The following is a 14,863-nucleotide window of genomic DNA, read 5'->3' on the forward strand; positions in this document are numbered from 1 at the left end:
CTTGCTGCAGGCTTGCATACTGCTTTTATGCTTTGCCTCTTAGCTAGTATTTCTTTGCAATCTATCTATCATCTATCTATATTTTTTCATGTCACTATATGGCTTTCATGGGCACACGTAAGTGATACCTTCATAACATTTTATTGAGATGATATATATTGCTTCTTACTACTGGACATTAAATGGCTTCCAAGATTGTCAATTTTGCCAAGAGCTGTAATAAATATCTATGTATAAATTTTTTTTTGGTCTTTAGGACCATTGCCTCCAAATAGGATTATTGTATCATATTGTTTAGTTTCATTTCACAGCTCTTTGTAGTTATAGACAAATTGCTTTTCAAAGGAAAATCCCAATGTATAATGCCATAATACAGTGATACCAATTTCACTACCCTCTGACAAATACTGTTTATTATATTTTATTAATTTCAGTTTGAATAGCAAAATCATAAATCTAAATTAATCTGTATTTTGACTACCAGTATAGGTGAGTGCTTTCGGTTGACTGATTTCTACAAATTGTTTGTTTTATATTTTTAATTTTCTTCATTTATTTATCTATTGTTTTTAAATTCTTAATTCTTTTGTTTTTGAGAATAAAATATAATTACAACATTTGCCCATTCCTTTTCTCACTCCAAATACTTCTAGACATTCCTTCTTGCTCTCTTTCAAATTTATGGCTCTCCTTTCATTAATTATTACATATATATATGTATACATTTATAGACACACACACACACACATACACACACATATATAATCTAATGACATAAATATAGTGTGCTCAGTATGTATAGTGTCCATTATGTGTATATTTCAGGGCTGACTGTTTGGTTTTGAGAAACCAATCAGTGTGCTCTTCCCTGGGGAAGAACTACAGCTGCTTGTAGTTCTTTGTGTTGAGTTGTCCTGCTCTCTTCCTTGCACAACTGCTTGTAGTCCTTTGGGTTGAGTTGGGGGCCTCTTGGGCTTTTCTCTTTCCATGTGAACTGTTTGGTAAAGAAGGGGATGTTGGGAACTCAAAGACAGAGCCTTTGGACACTTTTTTATGCCTGTTGTCACCGTGTAGATGGGTCACTGAGAGTGGCAGGTGTTGGAGGGAGCATCTTTGGTGTTGTGTGACAGGAACATTTGGATGAATCCATCATTACTCTGTCCTCATTCTGTTTGTTCTGTTTTATTAATTTGTATGTTGTTGCACTTGTATAATTAGGTCTTCTATTAGAAAGAGTTGATGGCTTTGAATGATCTTGGAGTGATAGTGTTAGTCACTGAGAGTTGTTTCCCAGAACACACAGTAGAAAGGAGTTCTGGGATTGCAAATACATACTCCTGCTGCTGAGCAGACGTGAGCAACTGTGAGGAAGTCAGCTGAAGATTTCTTTCGTGGGAGACCTGGTCTTGAGAATGGGAGATGATATGGTCCATTTTGAGCCTCTCCAACATAGAGTCAAATGCCTCAAAAATAATTTAAAAATATTAAGAATCTCTTAGAGGACAATTGATTTAGAATGAGGCTTCCTGATTGAGTGTCATTTGATAGTTTTCTTTTTCTTTTTAGAAATTTATTTTTTGGTTATTTTATTTCTTTACATTTCAAATTTTATCCCCCTCCCTGGTTTCCCCTCTGCAAAGCCCCTATCCCATGCCCCTTTCCCTTCCTTCTATGAGGGTGCTCCCTCCACTCCCACCTCCCTGCCCTGGCATTCCCCTACACTGGGGCATCCATTGAGCCTTCACAGGACCAAGGGCCTCTCCTCCCATTGATGCCTGGCAAGGCCATCCTCTGCTACATATGCAGCTGGAGCCATGGATCCCTCCATTTGTACTCTTTGGTTGGTGGTTTAGTCCCTGGGAGGTCTGGGGGGGTGTGGTTGGTTGATATTGTTGTTCTTCCTATGGGATTGCAAACCTGTTTAGCTCCTTCAGTCCTTTCTCTAACTCTTCCATTGGGACCCTTTGCTCAGTCCAATGGTTGGCTATGAACATCCACCTCTGTATTTGTCAGTATCTTGCAGAACCTCTGAGGAGACAGCTATATCAGGCTCCTGTCAGCAAGCACTTCTTGGTATCTTCAATAGTGTTTGGACTTCCTTAGTTCTGAACACTGCTCTTAATACTTTCATAGAGTACATCACATAGAGTACATGCAACTACATAAACTATTTTTAATTTATTCTTAGAAAATTTCATACATGTTATAATGCATCTTAATCATATCCATACCAGCTTCATTCCTCAAACTCCCCTGGTCCCTCTTCAAGTCATTTACAAAATATCACACTGAGTCCAATCAACATTGCCCATATGCACATGTCTGTGGGATAATCCACTAGGACACAGGCAACCTGCCAATGGCCACTCCTCAAGGAAAACCGACTCTCCCTTCCCCAGTAGCTATCAAATGTCCTCAGCTAGGGATGGGGCCAGAGGAGGTTCTCCCTCTCCTTGCTGGACATCTTAACTGGCTTGGTAGGTATAGGTATCTACAATTGTTTTGAGTTTATGTGTTTAATAGTCATACCATGTATATCAATAGACCAGCATCTCACAGCACTACTCCCTATCTTCTGGCTTCAAAAACAAAACAAAATAAGACCGGGTAAAGATTTATAGTTAGGTGAAGTTGAGTTAAGTGAACTTATTATTTGATATTTTTCTTGGTAATGACTAAGTTTAAAAGTTTGTTCTACATATTAATAGCATTAAAATGTCTCATGGCCTGCAGAAAAGGGGTGGGTAGAAGTCAAGAGTGCTGAGTGAGGAGGTATCAAAACCATGAACTATTGGATGTGGACAGTTCATGAACATGTTGGCCCCTCGATGTATATATCAATGTAAATTGAAGTGGACTTGGAAATGGTGACTGACTGACAAAGTCTACATTCACTGGGCTCTCCCTCAAGTAGGTGATAAAAGAGACACTTCTGTGAGTTTACCTATCTTTATGTAAATCTACCACAGTGCTTCATATTGTGTTACATCTGCCTTGTTCCACTTCTGAGAAATGTACAACCTAGCTGAAGTGAGTGTAGATCTGAAATGAAGTACATGGCAGTGGCTTGTCACAAATGATGAGACTGGAAGACAACTGGAGAGAGCAGGTTCACATCACATGAAGGGCAGATTCACATCATGTGAAGGGTAGATTCACATCATATGATGGGAATTCCAGGGGACAAGACACTGCTGACAGCTTTGGGAGTAGCTTCTTCCATGCTGGGGAAAAAAAACCAAAAAATTAAAAACTAACAACGAACTAACAAATAATGAACTAACTAACTAACTAACTAACTAACTAACTAACTAACTATAACTAACTAACACCCTGCAGCTTTGGTCTATTTGCCTGGGTCCAGTTAGGTCTCTTATCTTTAATGCTTTCTTCTTGGGGTACCTGGTTGGGTGAATGTGGAGTATGTTGCTGTTTAGTTACTTTCTCGGTCACTGTGATAAAATATCACTACAAAAGCCACTTAAAGGGGGAAGGGCTTACTGTGGGTGACAGTTGCAGGTTACAGTGCACCCTGGCAGGGCAGTCAGAGCATCAGGAACTGGAGGCAGCTGTCCATGTCACTGTCACAGTCGAGAAGTAAGAGGTTTTGGATGTTTATGTTCGGCTCAGGTTCTTCACTTTTACATCGTGTAGGGTTCAAGCCTAGGGAATGGAACTACCTACTGTAGACAGATTTCCCTCCCCAATGTAATTCTAGATCTCAAGCTGGCCATTGAGATTAATCACCACAGTGTGAAGCCATCAATGAAGCTAAAGTATCAGTTGAAGGCCAGATCTGTGCTCTTTCTGCACTTCCTGACGAACTTTCAGGAGCTAGCTAAAGACACGTGGCCAAGACACGTGACCATCATCTTTCGTCCTTCTTGCCCTTAGGATCTCTGTGTGAGTGGTGCGCAGCTACTCCATTTTAAAAGCTCCCTTGTGGAGGAAGCAGTCAACGAGCTAATAAACATGTTACTGGATGTGGATGTACAACCTGAAGAAGCAGCGGAAAACGTCTGCCATGAGAACGCCAGTCCTAGCGGTGGCACTTCAGGTGAGAGATGAGGGAGGCTTTTTTTGTTTCCAGGATATTCACTGAAAACTAAAATTTAAATTTTTATACTTCTATAAATACCACCTCGTTTATACTGATACCTATGAATCTGAAATTATGATTCTGCACAAATGGCTCGGTTGCTTATCCTAAATATTTTGTGTCAAACTATACAAACATTTTCCTATAGAGAGGAGGTGGGGGAAGATGTCAAGTTTTTAGGACTATTGTTGGGAGAGAACAAACTAGAATACAGGTCTCTGAGGCCCAGTGTAGTTTTAATTAATTGGTTATTTATTTATTTACATTTCGAATGTTTTCCCCCTTCCCAGTTTTTCTTCTACAAACCGCCATCTCCTTCCCCTGTCCCCTGCTGCTATAAGGGTGCTGCCCATTCTCCCACCCACTCCTGCCTCCCCGCCCTAGCATTCCCCTACACTGGGTCATCGAGCCTTCACAGGATCAAGGGGTTTCTCTCCCACTGATGCCAGATAAGGCTATCCTCTGCTACATATCCAGCTGGAGAAAGGGGTCCCTCTATGTGTGTACTCTTTAGTTGGTGGTTTAGTCCTTGAGAGTTTTTTTTTTGGGGGGGGGTTCTGGTTGGTTGATGTTGTTCTTCTTATGGGGTTGCAAACTCCTTCACTAGTGTAACTTTTAATCTGCATTCCTGGATCTGTTATTGGCTGTTTTCTCATGTGGAGATGATCTCTATTGGGCCAACTTATGCCCCCATTTCTTCTTCCTGTTCTTCTGTGACCTCACTTTCTCAGACAAGGCATTTAATTGATATTGAGCTTGCATGTAATTTATCTTAGTTTTCTCCCTGTAATGTAATGGATCGACCTCTCTCAGGAAGAAGAGAAGGGCATTCTGAGGCCTTGGCATCTTCCTTCAATGCTGGGGCCAGCTCTCTGCCACTGACAGCAACTGCAAGAAAGAAGAAAGAAACTGAGGTGTTAGAAGAAGCCCGTGAGCTGCTCTCCCACTTTAACCACCAGAACACAGATGCTCTTTTGAAAGTGACAAGGAATACACTTGAGGCCATTCGAAGACGCATTCATTTCTCCCACATGATTAACTTCCGGGGTATGATCTTGCACAGTGTGCCTGTTGGTTAATTATGTAGAAGGCGTGCGTGAGTGTGCATGTACGTGCGTGCGCGAGTGTGTGTGCGTGTGCGTGTGCGTGTGCGTGTGTGTGTGTGTGTGTGTGTGTGGTGTATATTCCTATTAAATTTAAATAATTTCAAACACTCTGCCATTTATTGGGTCCTTCCTTATAACTGTAAGCAGTATGAACTTTGGTCATCCCAGCTAATTCTGTGGCGTGGATCCTCTCATCATGTATGTTAAAACCGAGAAATCCAGGGCCCAGAAAGATTAGTTTGCCAAGGGTTCTGAAATCCCGATGACACAAAAATCAACATAAATTTTAAAAATTCCCTGTAATAAGACAAAGGCATAAAGAAAATTATTTAATCCAAGAGAGGGAAAACATGAGAGAGTTATCAGTGACAAATTCTTAACCAATCTTATTAATTATTAACCAATCTTAGTAATGATAAGCGATTGATGGCACCCATTTAAAATTAGAATTTATCTCACTATTTCCACGATACTTCAGTTTTTCATTCTGAATGCCCTCATTATTTTCTAGCAGTGTTCAGAAAAAGGTTTTGGCTTTTCTATGTGTGGCTACAAAATCCCACAGATGGTAGGAGTATTCTGAAGTTAAAAATCTAAAATAAGAATAGTAGAGAACGCATAAAGTACCACAGAAATAGTAATTAATTGAGACAAAATAGGATAATACAATCTTATTTGGAAGATTTGTAATGAAAGAGGAGCATACTATTATGTTTAAAGTGGATGAAGAAAATCAGGGCCTGTGAGAGAATGTTCTGGGGCATGGCTTTGATCTACTTCAGAAGGAAAGACCGGTCTTTCCTTAGACACAAGGCTGTTGAAAGAATCCATCAAACGTTGGCTCAAATGTTAATACATTAAATCATAGTTACTGCATAGCTTTGTACATTGCAGGTGTTTTCAACCGTATTAGATTATGCGCAGTTCACGTACACATGCTTGTACTCATGCACCTCTGTCTAAATACTTAAACCTGAAGCTAGAGTCAACTTTAAAAGCTTTGTTATTATAGATAATGAGTTACATTTACATTTTTCCTGCGTGTGGAACTGCTCCAAAGTTTGGAATATATTCATTGTGGAAGGTATTTTATTTAAAATTCCAAAAGTCGCTTGTTTTAACTTTCATTTATTATAGTGTTTGCTCTTTATTTCTTCTTTGCTTACTCGGCATTTAACTCTTTGTTGGCATGACTTTGCTTGCCACTATTGTATTTAAAATGTTAGGTAAGACTTTATACTTAATCCTGATTCTTAAATGAAAGTTTCCTTCTATGGAGATGTGCCAGCAAGCTACAATCAGCAGAATGACCTGGGATTCACTGAATCACTAGTCTATTGAGCAAAACCAGATCTTAAAATGTCCATGAACTCATTGATTTGAGAAATGTTTGTCCCATTTCATGTGTATTATGTATGCTTTAATTTTTGGCAGAGTCTATTAAGTATATTCCATTTTTCAACTAAAAATGGTGTGTTAATTCAGACAGTAATGATGCGTCTAAGGTGAAGCAGAACCATCTCCCCATTTTCCGGGCAAGTGTCACTCTGGCCATTCCCAACATTGCTATGACTCCTGCCCTGGAAGACATACAGCAGACACTGAACAAAGCCGTGGAATGTATCATCAGTGTCCCCAAGGGGGTTAGACAGTGGAGCAGTGAGCTGTTGTCCAAGGTTGGTAGAGTGTGAAATATCGATGCATTTGGAAGCTGCTGTTTCTAAAGATGGGGCAAAGTTGAAGAGCATCCTTATTCCATTCTAGAGAAAGATGCATGAAAGGAAAATGGCTGCCCTGAAGAACAATGAAGACAGTGATTCAGACGCTGAGGTGGAGGAAAATGAGCTGCAAGGTAAGCATGCTTTAACGATTTTAGAGATTGAAAGTCTCTCTCTCCTCCCTCTCCCCATTCCTTGTCCTCCCCCCTTGTGTGTTTGTCTGTCTCTGTTTGTGTATGTCCATGTAGATGCTCATGGAGGCCAGAAGAGGGAGCTGGAGTCACAGGAAGTTGCAAGCCACCTTATATAGTGCTGGGAATTGGTCTGGGGTGGTCTGCAAGAAGAGCAAGGGATCTCAATTGCCTAGCCATGCTCCCAACTTTTAAAACGTGGTCCTTGAAAGTTCTGTTTCACAGAGATCTCTAGTATCTCCTGTGCCACATGCGGTTTTCAAATCATGTTCAATAAGCATCAATCTTTCAGCCCATTTTGGGTTTAAAAACTTTAAGATTCACGTATGGATCTGTGAGTGTCGCATTATCTCCTGCTTCTGTTGCATCTGCACAATCTGGTGCATCACTGACGGTTGGTCTGATCTATTAATGGCTGAAGATAGGAAATGCGTTTAAGTTCACACTTTACTGAAAAACTGGCTTTTATCACAGTGAGTATTCCCTGGCACGTTACAGATATATTTGACCTACTGTGAGTTCTGTTTTGTTAACACATCCTGAATGCTGCTTTGCATCCTGCAGCTTTCATTTGTAGTCTGTAAAACTGGGGAGCATGAGACATCCAAGTTGCTAATGATATCAGAGGTCCTCTTCAGTCCGCAAACTCCCTTTCTGTCAGAACCAAGGCGAGCAGACACAGTACAATTTTGTTGGCGTTGCTCTCCTCTAAGATGATAAAAATGAATACAAGGAAGAAACTGAAGCCCGTACCTCTTTGAAATATTCCAAATGAGGAAGGTAGAAAGAGTTGAAAATATGGTTCCATAAATAACTTATTTATTTGTTTGTTTATTCATTTAATTTATTTATTATTTGATTAAGCTAAAAAGCATTATCTGGAGCTGGATAGATGGCTTGTTAGCTAGGAATAGATAGTGCTCTTGCTGCAGACCTGAGTCTGGTTCCTAGCACCCCTTTCTGGTGGCTCACAATTGCTTGCCTCTCCAGCTCCAGGGCATCTGACTTCTGTGGGCACCTTTACTTATGTGCACATGACACCCACTCCCCCCCCCACCAACACATACATACAATAAACCATGAATTAGATAAAAAAAAAAGAGACCATATATTATGGTATTAAGTCAATTTAATCTGGAAACATCGCTTTAGCTCCTAGAATCATTTACAGTTCAGAGTCTTCAAGAGAATATGTTCAGTCATGAATCATAGCCAGAGAAGAAAAAATATATGTACTGAAAACATGACCAAAGAACTGAAGCAACAGACTGCAACAGAAGCAACCTGGCTGTCTTTAACTGTACAGTTCAGAGGGTGTGTGTGTGTGTGTGTGTGTGTGTGTGTGTGTGTGTTGTATACTCTGAGTACCATCATTGTCTAATTTTAGAACATTTTTTATTATCTCAGAATGAACCCCTGCACCAGTCAGCGTTCCTTTTGCTTTCTCTTTCTGCTCATCCCTTGGAAGCCACTGATCTATGTCCCATCCCTAGTGATGGGTCATTCCATGTGTGGGTTCTGTGACTGTTTTCCCCCATTGTCATGCTATTTCTATTTTCATCAATGTGTAGCATTTGAATTATATTTTCCCTATCATAGCACCATAGTTGGGATCCCAGATCCTGCACATGCCAGGCAAATGCTGTGCTTCTGGCTTCATTCTTAGACTTGTTTGTTTGAGAGAGGAACTTACTGTGTAGCTTAGGCCGGCCTTAAACTTGTTAGGTAGGTCAGGCTACTCTTGAGCTCAAGATTCTCCCACTCCCACCTCCTCCTCCTGAGTGCTAGGATTGTGGACCCATAATATTCATTTCTTTTTATCATTGGACTGTATTTCACAGTACAGACAAACTATATTTTATTTATGCATTAATATGTTAGTGAACAGTTCAATTGTTTCCATTTTGTACTTTCATTAAGAACTCTGGTAAATATGGTGCAGTGCATGTGTGTATTTTGCATGGGTTCATGTGTTTGCTCGTGTTTGGTTGATCATGTGTGTACATGCACATGTGGTGGTCAGAAGCTGATGTTAGGTGTCTTCCTCAGTTGCACTGCATCTTGTGATTTGAAACAGGGTCTCTCACTGATCCTGAGGATTATCAACTGGCTAAACTACCTGGCCAGAATGCTCCAGGGATCCGCCTCTTTCCCCCTTCCTACCCAGTGCTGGTTACACATACACGCTGCAAACCCAGAGCTGATGTGGGTGAGGAAGATGTAAACTCAGGTTCTCAGGCACAAGTGGCAAACATTTTACCGAGTGAGTCGCTCTCCAACCCCAAGGTTTTCTGTGGCAATGTTTTTGCTTCTCTAGGGATAGACTGACAAGTAGGATTGCTGGGCTTACGGTGAGTTTGTGTTGAATACTGAAAGAAAGGCCACACAACCTTTGGAAGGTAGAGCACCATTTGCTCCTCCCACTGGCAATACAGGAGGGGTTCATTGCCTTTTCTCTCCATTGTCACTAATCTCATTCTCGCCTGCCTTTTGTCTATAGCCATTGTTACAGGTACAGAGCGGTGTCTCATTGTATTTTTAGTGTGAATTTCTGTGGTGGCAAGTGACTTCAGTACCCTTTAATGTGGTTTCTGGTCACCTGTGCATTATTTGGAGCAATATCTAATTTTTTTCATATTCTAAAACCTTGGGTAACTTATTCAAATATCTGTGAGAATTTTATATGTTCTGAATAAAGTTATAAAAGTTTTCTATTACAGATTTGTTCTCAGCTTCTTGCTGATCTCTTTTGGAGGATCAAAGTTGAGTTTTAAGTTCTGCTCAGCTGTATTTTCATTGTGTGTCTAAGAAACAGTTGCTTGGCCTATGGTTTGGGAGCTTTGTACTCTTTTAAAGTTGTATAGCTTAGCATTTGCATTTCGGTCTGTGATTCACTTTCAATGACGTTGGAGTTTAAAGTCATTATTTTCAAAGTGTGTGTATACTGGTTAAGCTAAGAAATCATTTATTCTATAGTTGAATTTTCTTGAGACCTGTGTTGAAACTCACTTAAACACGAGTGTAAATCCAAATGTTTATTTCTGGACTTCTGGTTTTGTCCCATTAATCTGAGGTCTTGCTAATTCTAGTGTGACACTGTCTTTACTGCTATAGCTCTGTAGTAAGCTTTTAAAAATTACTTATTTATTGTTTTACAATTTCATACACCTATATTTTTTTTGTTCAAATTTCTGTCTCATTAGTCTTTATCATTCCATTCCCATTAAACTCTTTCTTCTTCCAAAGCGACGCCCCCTACCCCCCGAATGGCATTATTTTCTGGGTGACCCATGGCATATAATAGAGGCTGTCTATAGGACATGGGTGGCCACAGTCATTAGCTTGAGTGGTAGCAGAGCCCCCTGAGTGAGGAATATAACCTCCACCCCACCCCCACTCTATCTCTGACTCCTCTGGGAGGAGTGAAGTCAGGAAGTGTGAGTCCTGTACCATTTTGATATTTCCCCAAACTCACTTAAAATGGATCCGTTACGTTCTGTATGAATCTTAAGACCAGCTTGTTAGTTTCTATGGAAAGAAAAATCAGTTGAAACGTCTAAATAGGAATGGGCTGAATTTGTACATCAATTTGTGGTACATTTCAACTTTAAAAGGATTTAAATTCCACAAGGCATGTCACTCTGAGCACACAACAGGATGCTGCACATATGAGCTCACAGAGATCGTGGCAACTCACAACAGGCCTGCACAGGTCCACAATGAACAAGGTCCCAGCACTGAGACAACTGAGTGGACAGTGTCCCACCACTAACCAAGAAGCTATTTGAAATTGATACCTGCCAGGAGAGGGACAATCAGTTTCTTCCAATGGAGAATCAATGGGTCTATAAATCACAATTCAGGGCAGGCCCCATGCCTAGAGTAGTTGGTCAACACAAAATGAATACTGTGTGTGTGTGTGTGTGTGTATGCATGTATATGTATGTGTTGTGTGTGTTGTGTGTGTGTATGTGTGTGTTGTGCGTGTGTTGTGTATTTTTTCTCTTGTTTTGGCATATCTTGTCTTATTGGGCCTTTACTTAGTTGTTTAGATTCTGGGGTTTTTTATTTTTAAAGAGAGAAAGAACATGAAGTTCAGTGGGTAGAGAGGTGGGAAGGATCTGGGCTACGTTGGGGAGGGAAGAAAGTATGTATAATCAATAAAAGCTAAATAATTAAAAATAAAAAATAAATTAAAAATTAAGTAATAAAAAAGGAGAAATGCTTGAGATTGAGGTACAATAAAAATTTAGTATAGGGCTGGGCGGTGGTGGCGCATGTTTTTAATCCCAGCACTTGGAAGGCAGAGGCAGGTGGATTTCTGAGTTCGAGGCCAGCCTGGTCTACAGAGTGAGTTCCAGGACAGCCAGGGCTACACAGAGAAACCCTGTCTCACCCCCCCACCCCCCCAAAACCAATTAGAATAGAAAAAGGAAAATCAGAGTCCTGAATCATAACGCTTAAGAAAACAACCCCCCCAAAAAAACCCCCCAAAACTCCAAAAAAACAAAAAAACATAACAAAATACAACAAATCCAAAAGCTAGCTAGGCAAGCAGCAGAAGAACGCTATAGACCGGCTCTGACCAGCTGGGACGAGTTCTGTAATAATCCATATTGTGTGTAGCATCAGCTGCGATACTGTCTGGCTGCTTAGAGGTCAGCTAAGAAGAGAAGGTGGAGATTTCCCTTACTGGTTCTAGCCCAGAGGTTTCACCCTTTGCTTTAGGGACTCTGTGTGCAGGAGAAGCAGGACCACCACCCAAGATTTGCCTAATGGTTATGACAGCCTCTGTGTTAGGCAGAGATGAAGACTGGGTGTTTCCCCCTCCTTCCTGGGCTGGCTCACAGCTCCTGTGTGTGTGTGTGTGTGCACACGTGCACGCACACTTTGGAAGTCCCAGAGCCATTGAGAGTCTTCTGTGTCATTGTCCATGCTGAGGTCGCTCTTTCTCTATCTCAAACTAACCCTACTGATCCCAATTTTCTTCACCTCGGACTAACACCATTCATCGTCTTAGGTACTGATAGAGTTGAGTGACTGGGGCAAATACTGTGTGGCTAAAGCTTTGCCTTGTCCCATTCAGTCACGTCCTGACTTGGGTTAGACAAAGACCAATTCTTGGATGCAGTTCATACAGGGAGCTCTCAGCCATGAGAGTTAGTAGCAGTTCTTCAGAATTTGACACAAGGAGACCCAAATCTCACTCTCCCCAGCATGGAATGCTGGGCTACAGGTTTTCACAGCTCTGAGACTGCAAGACTGCCGTTGTTTAAGGCTGCACACAGCCAGAGAGGGACTGATGAGAACTGCAGGTGCATCCCAGCACGGGGAACTTGCTAAAACCGCTGAGGTCCAGCATATCTTCTTGAAGGAATGCTTTTTGGATGGTTGCACACTTTAATTCATTTTATTAGTACCAAAACCAGTTAACATTGTCAATCTCCTCTACCCCTTTCATTGTATTTATGCAGATTTTATATATCTTTATCATTATAAAAACCTACACTTTTTTTTTCAAAATATGACTGTAGACTGTTGATACTAACGTTTGTATATTTCTTTTCCTCTCCGGCTTTAGAAACTCTGGAGATAGCATCCATAAACTTACCCATCCCGGTGCAAACCCAGAATTATTATAAGAATATTTCTGACAACAAAGAGATTGTAAAGTTGGTATCTGTGCTCAGCACAGTCATCAGCTCCACCAAGAAGGTATGTGTGTACATGTGTCAGTGTGTGCTTGCACAAATTCCATCATAAGCTCACCATGTGCCAGTGTGTGCTTGCACGAATTCCATTATAAACTCACCCTGCATGTAGCCCGATTTCACCCCTGATAGTGTTCCTGAGCAATGAGAGGCATCTTGTCTGTGTTCAGTTAATGTGTGTTCACTGAAGACCCTTTAATTTAGAATGCAATGGGAACAGAGCTGTGAACTCCCTGCTTTGTCTCCTGTTCTGGTTAACGTCTCTCTCCTTGTTTGTTCCCATAAATGAGTCTAACTTAAAAAAAAAAAATCTGTCCTGTTCAAACCCACAATTCAGACCGAGGTGACAGTTTCCCAGTTCTCCTCCCAAGAGTTAAACAGGATAAGGTGTGCAGTCTGTGTGTGTGTGTGTGTGTGTGTGTGTGTGTGTGTGTGTGTGTATCCGCCCATGTGTTTGTATGGACACACTTGCCTGTATGTGCACATGTATCGGTCAGAAGTTGCTATGGCTTACTTTATTGCTTCCCACCTTATTTTTGAGAGTTTCTCACTGAACCAGAGGCTCACCTTCCCCTGTCCCCCCCAACCCCCACTTTGGCATGGGTTGACTGAATGGACACCAAATCCCTTGGATTTTCCTCGTACTGCACACCTAAGGCTAGGATTATGGAGGTGTCTGCTGCACCAGGCTTTCTGCAGATACGGGGGATGTAAACTCAGGACCCCTGCTTGAACAGCAGGGACAGGCACTCTTCCCACTGAGTCATCTCACTCAGAGTTTCCGAGTTCCCATAGCAGGAATTACCTCCTGGCCAGGATGTAGATGATGTATTCCCACTTTCTTATATGTGGGTAGGCAAATCCACAAATTGTCAGAGGAAAATTTATACATATATCCCGACATGGAATTCAGAGAAAATAGAGTATTAAAAAATTACTACCATCGATACGAGCTCATACTGGCTGTCTGTAAAGCCAGTACAGTTTTTTTCCCAACCTGCTTCCTCAACCCTACTGTCCTGTGCATGCTCTCTGGTTGGCAGTTCAGCCTCTAGGAGCCCCTGTGGGCCTAGGTTAGTTGATTCTGTAGATTTTCTTATGGCGTCGTTTACTTCTCAGGCTTCTTCAAACCTCCCTCCCACTCTTCCACAAGATTCTCAAGCCCACTCAATGTTTGGCTGTGGGTTTTTGCATCTGTTTCCATTGGCTGCTGGCTGCAACCTCTCAGAAGACAGCTATGCTGGGCTCCTGCCTGCAACTCTAGCAGAATATCATTAATAGTGTCAACAGTGGGCTCCCTCTTAGGAAGTGGGTCTCAAGTTGGGCCAACATTTGTTGAATGTTCCCTCAACTTCTGTTCCCTCTTTATTCTTGTAGGCAGGAAAAATTGTGGGACAAAGTTTTTGTGGCCTGGGTTGGTGTCCTTATCTCTCCATTGGAAGTCTTGCCTAGTTACAAGGCATAGCTGTTTCAGGTTCCATTATTGCCTAATGCTAGGAGTCTTAGCGAGGGTTACACTCATAGATTCCTGGGAATTTCCATCATCCTAGGTTTCTAGCTCATCCTAAGAATGCCCCCCTCCACCTATCCAGTGCTCTCTTCAGTTCTCTCTGCTCACACACTGTTCCCTCCTGTTCCCTTCTTCACCCTTTCTCCCACCCAGTCCCCACCCTCCATCTATTTTCAATGTCTACTTTAATTCCCCTTTTCAGTGAAATTTAAGCATTCTCCCTGAGCCCTCCTTGTTAAGTTCTTTGAGTTTGTGGATTATAGCATGGTTATCCTATACTTTATGGCTAATATTCACTTATAAGTGAGTACACACCTTGTTTGTCTTTCTAGGTCTGAGTTACCTCACTCAGGATTATATTTTCTTTTTTTTTTATTACATATTTTCCTCAGTTACATTTCCAATGCTATCCCAAAAGTCCCCCATAGCGCCCCCCACTACCCTACCCACCCATTCCCATTCTTTTGGCCCTGGCATTCCCCTATATTGGGGCATATAAAGTTTGCAAGTCCAATGGGCCTCTCTTTC

General features: G+C 41.4%; 1 protein-coding gene across 1 annotated transcript in view; it reads left to right on the forward strand.

Moving 5' to 3' along the window:
• Dnah5 (dynein axonemal heavy chain 5) overlaps positions 1 to 14,863 on the forward strand; it is a 249,534-nt gene that overhangs the window by 55,073 nt on the left and 179,598 nt on the right. The window contains exons 18-22 of the mRNA XM_021183130.1: positions 3,895 to 4,057; positions 4,913 to 5,146; positions 6,691 to 6,881; positions 6,970 to 7,057; positions 12,696 to 12,829. Coding sequence (XP_021038789.1) covers positions 3,895 to 4,057; positions 4,913 to 5,146; positions 6,691 to 6,881; positions 6,970 to 7,057; positions 12,696 to 12,829 — 810 coding nt within the window. The remainder of the gene's footprint in view (positions 1 to 3,894; positions 4,058 to 4,912; positions 5,147 to 6,690; positions 6,882 to 6,969; positions 7,058 to 12,695; positions 12,830 to 14,863) is intronic.

This window comes from Mus caroli, chromosome 15 (assembly GCF_900094665.2).
Source record: "Mus caroli chromosome 15, CAROLI_EIJ_v1.1, whole genome shotgun sequence".
Classification (NCBI taxonomy): domain Eukaryota; kingdom Metazoa; phylum Chordata; class Mammalia; order Rodentia; family Muridae; genus Mus; species Mus caroli.